This window comes from Pituophis catenifer, unplaced genomic scaffold (assembly GCF_029215685.1).
Source record: "Pituophis catenifer annectens isolate HBS135680 unplaced genomic scaffold, rPitCat1.0.hap2 SCAF_7, whole genome shotgun sequence".
NCBI lineage: Eukaryota > Metazoa > Chordata > Lepidosauria > Squamata > Colubridae > Pituophis > Pituophis catenifer.
The window spans coordinates 1,402,091-1,415,091 of record NW_027256887.1 but is presented as its reverse complement, the minus strand read 5'-3'; the positions used below and the strand labels follow the sequence as shown (position 1 = coordinate 1,415,091).

The following is a 13,001-nucleotide window of genomic DNA, read 5'->3' as shown; positions in this document are numbered from 1 at the left end:
AACGTGTTTGGTTGCTAAGCAACCGCGTAACCGCCGCGGGTGCGGGGCGTGTCATCGGCGTGCGTGGAGGAGCACACCTGAGGTAAGTCAGGGCCGGCCGGGGCGGCTTGGCGAGGCCGGCTTCCTTTCGGCTGAGGATAAGCGTTGTAGTCCCGGCCAGGGTAGGAGTGGCCGGCGATGGAGAGAAAATAGGGGAATAAGGGCTCGTCTCGTTTTACTTTCCCTCATAAACATAGTTTTTGATTGGTCGCCACTAAGGCCCCGCCCCTTTTGGGTGGCAACTCCGCTCCCGGCTCGAAGCATCGCGAGATTTGGGCGGGTGAGGCGGGAATAGGGCTCTGCACGTGTTTGGGCCGTTGGTTCACATTTTGGCGGGAATCTGTTTGAGGGGCTTTTGAGGGGCGAACGGTGCGCGTCTCTGTGCTGCACACGGCCCAGGATTATAAAAATCTATAAAAAAATTTTAATTTACAAAAACGTAGATTCTACAAATATAGGAAAATACTTTCTGAATTTTCAATCAAAAAACGGGGACTTGAAGATTTGGCATCTCACTTGCCATTCAGGATACCAAAAAGCAACTAGTAATTACAAATAATAACTAATAATAATAATGATTACATAATTAATACTCAATTTTCTCGTTCAATTAAAAATATATATATGCTGAGCTATTTATGAGCTTTCCTTCTCGCCTTTCATGAACATCGCTATCTTGAACCTGTTCTGGCTCCTCATCAATAGAAAATTGTTCCCTTTTATATGTGGTTTTTTTTTAAACGTGTGTTTTGTTACGTCAGTTTTGTGAATTTGTTATTGCTTGTCTTTAATTTTCAACTATTGGATTGCTACATTGAAATAAGAGAGTTCAAAATAAACTCTGTATTTTCCTAGAACATTTTTCTCCCGTGCTAAGGAATGTGTAAACTTTTCCTTATTTCCTATTTTTTTCTATTCCAGCTCCTTCCCAAATTAATATTTTGATAACTAAACGTGACTTGCCTCCTCTAATTAGCTGAAGCGATGGCTTCATATTGCAGATTTTCCTGATAAATCAAAAAATGCAGGGTACAGTGTGTATATATCTATTCACAACTGATACACAAAGGTAGCCCTCGACTTACGACCACAATTGAGCCCAAAATTTATGTTGCTAAGTGAGACATTTGTGAAGTGAGTTTTGTCCCATTTTACAACCTTTCTTGCCACTAGTGGTTAAGTGAAGCCTTGCAGTTGTTAAGTTAGTAACCTGGTTGTTAAGTGAATCTGGCTTCCCCATTGACTTTCCTGGTCAGAAGGTCCCAAATGTGTTCACATGATCTGTGGGACGCTGCAACTGTCATAAATACGGTATGCCAAGCATTTAATGTGACCACGGGGATGCTGCAATGGTCGGAAGTGTGAAAAATAAGGTCATAAGTCACTTTTCAGTGATGTAACTTTGAACTCTTGTAAGTTGACAACTTACCTGTGTATTATCTTCTTTGGCAGAATGGCAAAAACAACATATTGTAAAAACTGTAAAACCGTAAAGATTTTAAGGTCTTTTTTTAGCTAGGCTGCCTTTTTATTGAGCCCTGATGGCCCATTGGTTAGAACGCAGTATGACTACCCACTGCCAGCAGTTTGATCCTGACTGGCTCAAGGTTGACTCAGCCTTCTGTCCTTCTGAGGTCGGTAAAATGAGGACCCAGATTGTTGGGGGCAATAGGCTGACTCTGTAAATCCACTCAGAGGGGGCTGTAAAGCAGTGTGAAGTGGTAAATAAGTGCTGTTGCTATTTATATTCCTGGTATCATGCTTGTTGTTTTTTGCAGACGCGCCTATGGAAAGTTCAGCTTTGTTTATGGACAGTAAGAATATGGCCTGTGCATCTTTCTCCTCTGGAGAAGCACATATGACAGATAAGCCTGGTACGTCCTTCAGTAGAGGAGCAGATAGCCCTGAAGACACGTAAGTGGCCATCATGCAGGGTCTTCAGGGTGACATCCTGTTGATGGAAGGTTTTGTTCATTTGAGGATGTAAATCGCTGGAGTAATTATAATCTATCATGTCTCAAGAAGTTGGGGGAAAGGAAGGAAAGGGAAGGAAGGAAGGAAGAAAGAAAGGAAGATGAGCCTGCTAGGAACTAGAACCAAATATGGGAGGAGACAAAATGGAGATCTACAGATGTATTTATTTGTAAAACTTCTTTGCTGACTGTCTTGCTGTGAGGATACCCTAGACGGCTCTACTTCCTAAGAGCTTTTCTTCCGCCTTACTTTCTTTTTGGAAGCAACGGGACAAATCAGGATTTATATTCTAAATATATGCATATTTAGGCTGGAAAGAATAACCGAAGGAGAGGAAATCTGGGTCTAAAGCCATGATTATTTATTCCCTTTTTTCAATAGTAGCTCTGTTTTTCAAAAGTACAGCTGCTTTTTGTCAAAAACAATTGGTAAGTCTTTTGAGTGGTATCAAAACAGTTCATAATACAGTTATGGCTTTAATTAATTATGTCCATACATTTAGTTGCAATGTCTTTTCATAAAAATTTTGATGATGTTTCTTCTACTCTTTTTTATGCATATCATTGCAATTTAAAAAAAAATTCAGCAAGTTAGCCGGTGATGTTTCCGGGGCAACAGCCAGTATTGATCGCAAGCCAAAATTCATGCAGCGGGCCAAAACATGGTCGGATGAAGTTGAAAATTTATACAGATTTCAGCAAGCTGGCTATAGAGATGAAAATGAATATAAACAAGTAAAGCATGTTGATGTGGTAAGACTTGATAGATTTTAAGAATTGAGCATTTTAAAGATGAAAACTTACTATTCCGTACAATAATCTTCTTAGGTTTGTGGTACTTTTTCATCATTTCCTCCTGGCGTGATTTTGTTGCTGTTGGTAGAAAAAGCACCATCAGAGAATTTGTTCAGTGAGGGTTTCTCAAATAAATGACAAGTAACTGAACTGATGCAACGTGGCAAACTATGAAAGATAAATACCGATGGCTGAATTTACCCATTTTGGAATCTATGGGTGGAGAAACTTTCAAATACATTCCTCTCTCTAAAGATTTACTGGTCATGTATTAACATTTGCTGAAGAGCTGCTATCATACACATAAGCTTACCTGCTCTGCAATATGTTTTCCGTATTTAATTAACGTTTTAGTTTATATTTTGTGAATATGTGTTAGTGTGTATGCATAAATAAGCTGCCTTTGATTTTTTGAAGAAACTATAAAATATATAAAAATAACAATCCAAATTCACAAATTTAATAGCATGGGAATGGCACAAGACACTTTTCATGTGCGATCAAAAATATTTTGTCGATTTTAATGTCCAGTTGCGTTCATATTGAATCAGATGACCCTGCAGCCAGTTTATTTGCTTATGGCAAATGCTTTTGGTTCAGTCATGTGTCTAGTTGGAATCCAAGCTATTTAGGGCATTAAACTTTTTGATTGGGTCCAGAAAAAAATAATGTAAGTTACTTTCATGTGCATGTCTACGTGAGAATTTATTGTTTCCATTTGGAGACTACAAAGAAAGAATTGAGCTGACTCTTTATCTTAACTCCATGGTTACTTCAGGGGCCTGGAGTGCTGGCTTCAAAAGAGCCCTTCTCTGTTTATTCTTGGCTCTCTGTCACTAAGGAGAGAAACAAAGGGGGAGAAGAGTAGGGATTTTGTGGGAGTAGGGAGTGGAAAGTAGAATTTCCATTATGTAGAAACATCCATCAGCGAGAGATTGAAAAATGTTGAAATTGGGGAAACTATGCCATGGTGTAGCTGGAGATTTTTGGAGAAGCACTTCCTAAGCACACTTCGATATGTGCAGAGGGAGGGAGGGGAAGAAAATATTTTCAGGCTGCAGGCATCCATCTGACCACCCAAATTGTTTTTTAATCTTGGGTAAAAAAAGAAGTGCATGACACATAATAGTCGTTGGCTGGCATTCAAAAAGCTAATTCAGAAGGCTTCTCTATTGGAGAGGAGCTTCTGAAGCCCAGCCAACCGCCTACTTCATAACAAGTCTGATTTTTTTTATCTCTCTCAACTCTCAGGAGCACTTGGTGATATAGTATTGTGGGCAGGCAGAGCTGCCTGGCCATCAGCTGTTCAAAGACACTGCGAATCCCACTAAATTAGGTCCAAATCTTGGAACAAGTAAATGGTTCTCGGCCCTTCTGTTAAGAACACAGATGTATAATGGATCCACGAGAAATAGATTTTCCGGGCTTCTTAAAGAATACTGAATAACACATTTATGGACAGAACAAATGGAGGGTTATGCCACCCTTGACTAATCAATAGGACTTGCATACATAACAAAAAGCAGCATTTAGGGATTACAGCTGCATCTCCTGTGTGCTCTGGCTGCGTCAGCGCAACCTGACTTTGAGCCAAGAGATTGCTTCCAGAGGGGTCCTGTGGCAGTCTCCTACAAAGAGACAATTATGATGATGTTTTGATGCTGGTCAGGAGGCCCCCGAGATTATGATTTGTGTTACCTCCTTCAGTCTGAGCGAATGAAAATGTTTTTTCTTTCTAATAATGCTTCAGAAAACCTAGATTCACCCTGATGGTCATTTCATTCTGAAAACAGCCCCTCTGTGGGAACCCTTTTCCCACTCACTGGAGTCCTTTAATGCTGCATAAAACGACTGAGTTAGTCCTTGTTTGCTTACTCTAAAAAAACTTTTGCCCCCTCTATTGAAAACTTCACTGACTTGTGTTCTAGCCTTCAACAAAATCTGCAACGATATTAAATTTGATAGAATTTGTGATTAATTCTTTCTTTCTTTCTGATAAGATGTATTTTGAGAGCACAGGAACACTTCACATTTACTATTGAAAGTTAAAGAAAATTAAAAGTATTGCTTACTGAGATGTTTAGTCAAGTCTTCTGAATGGAAGCTACTGATTAAAATAAACTATGAGCAACACAAAGTACTTAGTCATTTGAATCTTTATAAGAATAAAGGGATAAGAGAAGTTGTGTCAGCTTTAAATGAACTGAACCCGAAAACTCAAACTGTTTGAACCATTTGAACAGAATGAAAAGTCACAGAATTCCATACCAATTGAATTAGTTGGAATACTGCTGACCAACTCTTTTCGAAGAGAATGTTGAAAAGGGGAGATTGTGAAATCCTGAATTTCTTCCTATCTGCATTGTCAACTTTGGATCAGGTTTGGGATCCTATGCTCAGCATGCCTGGTCTCCTCCCGTATATTTGTCCCATATACGTTATACAGTATGTAATCCTTTTTTCCATCCCTTATTCAAGTTTCACTAGCAGAACCTATAGATAAATGTGTGCTCAGCCATTCCAAGAACACATGGGCACTTTCCTTCTTCTTGTTTGCATGCAGGTGGAAAGGTGGCCAGAAACTGGATTTGTGAAGAAGCTTCAGAGGAGGGACAATACTTTCTACTATTATGATAAGGAAAGAGAATGTGAAGACAAAGAAGTCCATAACGTTAAAATGTATGGCTACTGATCTATGTCTCTCATCCACTGTTTTTAGAAATGATTTTTTTTGTCTTGAATAGAATGGAACCCATTAAAAAGTTTTTAAGAGTAACTTGATCTGATTTTATATGTGGCTCTGCTCTGTCAAAAAACAAAAGTAAATATATTTTTAATGGGCAATGTAAAAGATAATAAATTGATTTTGAGATTTCTGTTAGTTGGAGGTGTTCTAAAGGCTGTGAAGGTATATCTGTTTACCTGGAGATGAACTTAGTGGACTTCTTCAGGTGTGTGCATTGTGCTATTGTCTTGGCTTGGCCTACTTCATATAATGTATTTTCTGTGTAAAGTGATATAAGTTTCTCCCTGGCTCTCCAGTTCCATTTTACTTCTGTTTCAGTAGGTGAATTTTGTAAGAAAGCTTTAGCCATAACCAAGTCCAGATTGCTACTTTTAATGCTTTAAAAGGAAAAGGATGAAATGGTGGGGTCCTTGGTGTTCTCTGAGCTTGGTGGTTTTCTGTAGACGTTTCATGACCCAACTGGGTAACATCATCAGTGCACAGTTCAAAGAGCACTAAAGCCCCTACAGGGAAAGGATCTGCTGCTCTGCAGCAAACGTGACCAGATGTGTTTGTGAGGGCTGCGTGTACCTAGGAAGTCTTTAATGCACAATTCATTTCTCTGTGAGAAAAGGTGCTCTCCCGAAAATGTATGTATGTTACCTGCATGGTATGGTGCGCCTTTGAAGTGGAGCCTTTATTACTGTTTACCTTGAAGGACAGCGGTTCCTGTTTATGACATTTATGCTTCAATGTCGGCTTCTTTGATCCTTAAATATATAAATGGGAGGACCATATTCTCCTTCAGCATTTTACCAGGGAACAAATCGAGGCCTACTCTGAACTAAGAAAAGAAAGTCCTGGAGAATGAATTTGCTGGCTCCGGGCATTGGAATTCCTTTTGCCTCTCCCCCAGGCATGTCAGAAACAACAGGCGAAGTTGGCCCTTCCCTCGCCCTCCCAATCCTCCCTCACTGTTCCTACCATGAAGGCAGAAGACGCCGGACAGACCCGGCTGCCATTTAGCAGAGACGCTCCGAGAGCAAGTACGAGCATACCCAGATGGGCAAGAGACCTTTGGATCGGGGCACCAGGCCGTTTCTGGCGGCCACGTTTGGCATTCCCCATGTTCCTTCTCCCTTAATCTCTACCTCCTCCCACATCTGCTAGAAGGTTCCGTGAGAATGGTGCATGACAGTCTGTCTGAAGGGGACCTGTCAGGGAGGGGTTTTGCCTTCATGAAACTCTGGCACCCAATACATCCAGCTTTCGCTAAAAGTGGCAGTGACCTCCTTAGCAGCGGGAGTTGGGCAGGAAATGCAATTCCCTCAGCGATAATCAGATTAAAAAGTACAAAACGAATGTAACGTACGATTCCACAGCAATAAAACACCACAGCCAAACTCCAAGTGTTTGGAGGTTTCTGGGGCAACCCTGCATTGTGCTGGAGGAACAGAACAATGCAGACGGGCGCATAGCTTTTATGGGGACGGAGAGCAGGCAGACGCGTCCTTTGGCCTTCTGAAGCACAGGACCCAAGAAATTTCAGCCTTAACAATCCAAAGGTTGTAATAACAGAATAGGAAAATAATTCCAACTGAAACCAGTTGGTCAAAAAATGCACCCTGAGTAGTAGGATTCAACTTACTCTGAGAAGCCTTTGTTGGTAGGGCTGTTGGGTTACGGCCTAAAATGCCCAACCCCCGAGAGGACAGTTTGGAAGCCTTATTTTTTTTGTCCTGTTCAGTGACCCCTGGATCTGGCTCCACTTTTGCTGCATGGGGTCTCTTCTGGATTTTGATCAAAGATCTTTTTTTGCCATCCAGCCAAGGCTGATGGAGCCAACGGTGGCAGTTCACCCAGAGAAAGGATGCAGTTCCTTCAAAGACGCGTCCAATAAAGGCGAAGGCTCCCTCCTCCAATTGTGTGGTCTTTGTGGTTTTCTTGGCCATAAAATGGGACTGGCTTCTACAGCCCCCTGCTGCTGTTTTATACTCCAATCCTGCCTTACAGCCCCTGGGGGAGGGGTGGGGGGTGTCTCACACAGGCCGAGCGCACTTAACCCCACTTCGTCTCCTTCATCTCAACCCAGAGTGGCTTGGCGCTGCACTTTCACCCTTGGGGGTGCTCAGTTGCAGGGAAGCCTGGGTGGGTTTCGGTCCAGAAGGCGCGAGGGTGGTGTCAGTCGGTGCGTGCCTTTGGAAGGGTCCTGAGCCAGACATGCATTTTGTGCCATTTGGGAGCAAATCCGGACTGTCCGTCTCTTGCAGAAGATTTTGCCAATTCCAAATGAGTTTCTTACACCTCCCCAGAAGGGGCAGCCTCGATGTCCCCATGCAGGCCCTTCCCCTGCCAGCAAAGGCTGGGACGGAGGACTCTGCCAGAGTCTGCATCCTCCCTCTCATTTGGGGCTGGGGGCTCTTAACCTGCTCCCCCTTTCACTCCTTCCTGGCTGGCAGCAGCAAAGCCCCAACTGAAAGAGTCGATCTGTGGCAAGGTCCAATCTGGGTCGGTCACCAGGAGACTTCCAAGCTTTGGGACTTGTGCTGGAGCCCCTCCTCAGGGATACACAGGTGCCTTCATTCATTCATTCATTCATTCATTCATTCATTCATTCATTCATTCATTCATTCATTCATTCATTCATGGATAGGTCCCTCCTCTCCGGGAAGGGGGGGGCTTATTACTTTGCTTTCCCATCTCACTACTGCAGAGACAGGTAGTTTTCATCTTACAACTATAATTGAGCCCAGAATGTCATGCTTAAGTCATGCCAGTCATGAAGTAGATAACCTGATTTTAAAACCTTTACTGCAGTGGTCAGTAAATGCAGTTGTTAATGCCACAGTTGTTAAAGTGAACATATTGGATTTAAAGGGCCTTTTTATTGGAAATCAGCAATAAAGACCAGGTTGCAGTCATGTGCAAATGGCCGTAAATACAGACCAGTTGTGATCACCTTGACCAGGGGTGATATTCAGCAGGTTCTGACAGGTTCTGGAGAACCGGTTGCAGAAATTTTGAGCAGTTCGGACAACCGGCAAACACCACCTCTGGCTGGCCCCAGAGTGGGGTGGGAAGGGAGATTTTGCAGTATCCTTCCCCTGCCATGCCCTCCAAGCCACTCCCACATAACTGTTAGTAAAAAAATTTGAATTCCACCACTGACCTTGACACTGGGTCGAAAGTAACTCTGAACAGTCATGAAGTGACCGATTTTCAGTTGAGAAGTTAAGTTGGGAAAGGCTGGCCTAGGCGATAAAAGTGATCACCGAAAGGATAAAGATGAGAGCCAAAGGAACTTCTTGGATGAGAAGCGAAACGTCTTCAAAAGAAAAAACCAGAAAGTCCAGTTGCCTCTTGAAAAAAAAGCACCTTTGGGACAAACGTGACCTGGATGACGGAGAATCTCTATAGATAAAAGACGAGACTTCCTCGTTTTTCAAATCTTTCTTAACTGTCATGGCTTCTCCCGTGGAATCATCATAACCGGAAGTTCCATCCTGAAGATGTGGCTTTTCCAGTGAGTGAAATTCTTCTGGCATTCTGGAAACTGCGGGTCCTCCTGGATCTTTCAGGGGGAGAAAAAAAAAAGGGAAAACGAAGGCAATTGTGTGTACAACATCCCGAAAAGATTAAACCAGGTATGGTTGGTTGTTTTTGTGTAACTATTCAAAAAGTAAACTCAAGAGCATTCCTGAAATTCAGTTGTTTGTCACTAGACTTGAGGTCCAAGTAGAGTTGCCACGAGCGTCCGTCAGTAAATAAAAATAAAATCTTACGAATAAAATCTTGAGTACATAAAGATAAACTCTTGGCACGGAGAGAGCAAGCAAGGTCCCTGATGTTTGTTTGTTAAACCAAGTTAATGCAATGATTTGAGCAAGAAGGATTTAATATTTCCTTTAAAGAATTAATACTATGGTTGGCTTTACATACGGATTTTACATTGTTTTTCCACATGCGAGTTAAAATCCCATAGATTTACCAAACTCGTTCAACTAATGCTCCCCAACTGGAGTTTCCTAAAACAACATTAGATACAGCAAAATGTTGGCCACCTCAGAATATGACTTAAAATTATGACAATAAATAGTGGAAAATGAAGGACTTGGGCTTTGCTATAGTTTTCTGTGGCTATGAGTGGTAGAGGCCTTTTTTTTTTTAACCCATCAATTTCACAGCCGCCGCAAATTCTCACAAAAACAACATTTCAGATGAGAAAATGAGAGGTAAAAACTGCCTTTAGTTCTGGTTTCTTCACCCCCAAGGAATCTTGGGAACCCTAGCTGGGAGAAGAATTTGAATGGGTTTACTTAGAAAATTCATAAAACTACAGTTTATGGAGTTCCATGACAGTTAAGCCATTTCCATCCATACAGAGAGCAAAATCCTAACATCTTGTTCCAGAGTGGATAATGTTGAAATCAATGGCACTACTCAAAAACTACTTGAGTGGCCCATTTCAACGGCTCAAGAGTAAGAGGAAAAAGGAACCCTGTTTAAACTACTTTATTTCATTAACCTAGCTTACTTTGGATATGCCATTTCTCTCTCTCTCAAGGATTCAAACTCCATCTAAACGCGGTTTCCAACTTGTATATTTTCTGCTTTAGAAATGAACCCAGGTTGGGTTACTTAAAACGTAGAAAATATTCTTTGGAGATAATTATTTTGGTTTATTTTTCCTCTTGTTTTTATTTTACACATCACATACAAGATCCTCCAGCTCTTTTGATGAATAGCTTGTTAGATGCAGCTGTACAAAGGAAACTTTTCTGTGGATATAAATAGAATTGTTTTGCAAAGATACTGTGGTAAGGAAGGGTGCGGTGGTTTCTGTTTTCTGTTGTGCACCTTTGATGTATGTGAATGAAATTACAACTACTAGTAATAAACTATGAGCAATGTTGGAAAAACTTTCCCCTTTCCCCCAAGTAAACTACAAAAAGCTAACCTCTGTAGGCAGCTTTGAGATTTTTATTGATCTGTAACAACAAGGGGTTTTCTTAGAGGAAACGACAAAGCTTTGCAAGAAAACAAACCATCTGTTAAGATGGCTACATCCTCTTCCTGCTTACCTTATTAGGAGGAACAAGCATTGGCCGGTTCAGGGTAGAAACTGCTTGTCCTTGACTGTATACACTGGCTTCCTTCTTTCTTTAGGAACTGTCAAGAGATAGCAGATTGAACAAAGAGAGCTTGTTTTAAATTCACGTACCAACCTGGCTTCCTTCTGGATTCCCTCCCTCGCCTGTATCTTACTCTGCATCTTACCTGCCATCGAAGTGGCGTCTAGCTTATTCTAGTGGCTTTGGTCAGGGCTGATAATGTTGCCTGATTTTGGGGGTGGGGGGTCTTGCACCACATATTTCTGCTGAAGAATGGAAGCAAAAAAAGAATATGGTCGAAATGAGGGGTCTTCGGTGCTCTCTGAGCTTGGTGGTTTTCTTGCAGACGTTTCATGACCCAGCTAGGTTATATCATCAGTGCTGGAAGGGAGTGGGGGGAGGAGGAGGAGAACTGTGGAGGTTGTTGGTGCTCTCATAGCTGAGTGGTTTTTTTGCAGACGTTTCATGACCCAGCTAGGTTATATCATCAGTCCTGCTCTTAGAGGTTTTCCAATATGGTGTGTTGGCATTTGTTTAATCCGAGGTCTGCTCACTTTCTTGAGCTATTTTCCATCCAGCTACATTGGACACAAGTGGGGGGGGGGCTGCCGTCACAGGCCTTTGTGCAGAAAGAACAGTTGTTCCTACGTGCAAAATTTCTCCCCTTTGCTTGCAAATGTCTGAAGCATTTGGACACCCACAAAGGCTTCCTAGAGAAGAGAATCATTTGCAGGTTGAACGGTGGCGTTTCTGAGCTGGGTGGTTTTCTGGCAGACATTTCCTGACCCAACTAGGTAACATCATCAGTGTTAGAAGAGGCTCTAATTCAGGGTGGGTGAATAGCTCCCCTTTATGGACCTGCGGACTTCAATTCCCAGAATTCTTGAGCCAGCCAAGAACAGATGAAGGGTTCGTGTGGATACAAAAGGGTCACCTCCCTGTAGTTTCTCCTTCATTTTTTTCCTGCAACCAGGAGAGGAGGAGGCTCAGAAAGAAGAAATGGCAAAATTGTTGGCTGCTGCCCAGTTGCTTCAACTCCCCTCCCTCCCCCCCCCTCCTTTTTGCCTTCTCTGCCATAACAACAACCAAGTTTGGAAAAGTTGCCCTCAAATCCGTTTTCTCCTCCATTGCATTGGATTTTTTAAAGACGTTGGGAGTGTAGCAGACGGACAGAAGGATGTCGAGAATTCGAGGGAGACCAATACAGCGAACATTCCTATTACGAAATGGTTTTATCCTACAGTTTTATGATCCAGTAAATTAAGGGTTCCCTATTTTTCCAGAGCTCAGTGAACACTTCTCGTCAACTGGTTTCTGTTCCTACCAAACTGGTTTCTTTCCTGGCCAGATTAAAATATTTAACAATTTAAAGCAATTACTTGATCTAATCTCGAGTGGCCCTCAAACAGACTTTCTGAAGTGCTGGTTAAACGCAGGAAACGCTGCAGCTCTTTATTGGATTGATTTGAAGGATCCGGAAAGCCTTTCGTATTTCGGTTTTCCTTCCCGTCAGACCGCGTGTTTCTTTCTCCAGGTGCTCCATCAATCTGACCCAAAGCACTTCCCTCCGTCAGATTTCCAAACCATAACTTGGCTGAATAATATTCTCCACGCAAGGAAAAGGAACACTTGAGAACCCCAGGAGAATCCCAGGAGTTTCTCATCAAGGAGAAGTTGGGCGGGAGCAGGATCTGGGCCCTCAAAGTCTCCGGGAGTTTCCAGGTTCAGCAACTTTTCGAAACGGTGACTTTTTTGTTGGTAAAACGGGGCCTACATCAGAAATTGTTCCACTGACAGGGCTGGTCAGAAGGTCGCAAAATATGACACTGAAACCGTCATTAATATGGAACAGTTGCCAAGTGTCACAACTTACGACCAAAATTTTGGGTTCAATTACGGTCAAGAGCTGAGGACTACCTGTCTCATAGGTTAGAATTTGATCACGTGACCAAATGGTCCTAAGCCACTTTTTTCAGTGCCATTGTAACTTTGGTCACTAAATGAACTGTTAAAAATTGAGGACTACCTGTATGTGCACTGCAGAAAGCAGCAGGAATATTAAAAAAAAAAAAAAAACAGATTTACACCCGGTGTGACCTCCAAAAATCCAGATGACTGTGAAACAGGATTAGGCGATATGGGAAACTAGCGATTGGTTGTGTGAGAAGGCCCCCCACCCCGAAGAATGAAATATTTTGGGGGGATATTAAAAAGTCAGGATAGAATATTTCCCCTAAAGGAGAAATGGGGGAAAAAACCTCAAGGGAGGCAGAAACCAGCCCCAGTTTCCCTGCCCCAAGCAGAAACTGAGGCGGCCAGCTTTTAGAAATGCAGATTTGGTCATTCATTCAGAAAGAC

At 42.3% G+C, this 13,001-nt stretch overlaps 1 protein-coding gene and 1 long non-coding RNA gene across 3 annotated transcripts; one reads left to right on the top strand and one right to left on the bottom strand.

Moving 5' to 3' along the window:
- Positions 1 to 47: 47 nt before the first annotated feature.
- On the top strand, positions 48 to 5,583 carry MEIG1 (meiosis/spermiogenesis associated 1). 2 transcript variants are annotated; one of them, XM_070947270.1, is made up of 4 exons: positions 48 to 82; positions 1,818 to 1,953; positions 2,600 to 2,765; positions 5,371 to 5,583. In XM_070947270.1, the coding sequence occupies exons 2-4, from the start codon at positions 1,826 to 1,828 to the stop codon at positions 5,497 to 5,499; spliced, it is 423 nt and encodes a 140-aa protein (XP_070803371.1). In that variant the 5' UTR covers positions 48 to 82; positions 1,818 to 1,825; the 3' UTR covers positions 5,500 to 5,583. The 2 variants fall into 2 exon arrangements, with proteins under 2 accessions (XP_070803371.1, XP_070803372.1); XM_070947271.1 differs by lacking the exon at positions 48 to 82 and adding an exon at positions 96 to 161.
- On the bottom strand, positions 2,409 to 11,242 carry LOC139319411 (uncharacterized). Its single transcript, XR_011600622.1, has 5 exons — positions 10,810 to 11,242; positions 10,614 to 10,701; positions 8,702 to 9,103; positions 2,817 to 2,885; positions 2,409 to 2,719 (listed from the first exon to the last, which is right to left on the bottom strand). It is a non-coding gene; the product is annotated as an uncharacterized lncRNA (long non-coding RNA).
- Between the last annotated feature and the right edge of the window lie 1,759 nt (positions 11,243 to 13,001).

Excerpts from the sequence above, each read along its gene's own strand:
- MEIG1 (XM_070947270.1), top strand. The coding sequence starts at position 1,826 with ATGGAAAGTTCAGCTTTGTTTATGGACAGTAAGAATATGGCCTGTGCA. Across the intron at positions 1,954-2,599 it reads GCAGATAGCCCTGAAGACAC|CAAGTTAGCCGGTGATGTTT; the intron begins GTAAGTGGCCAT and ends AAAAAAATTCAG. Across the intron at positions 2,766-5,370 it reads AAGTAAAGCATGTTGATGTG|GTGGAAAGGTGGCCAGAAAC; the intron begins GTAAGACTTGAT and ends GTTTGCATGCAG.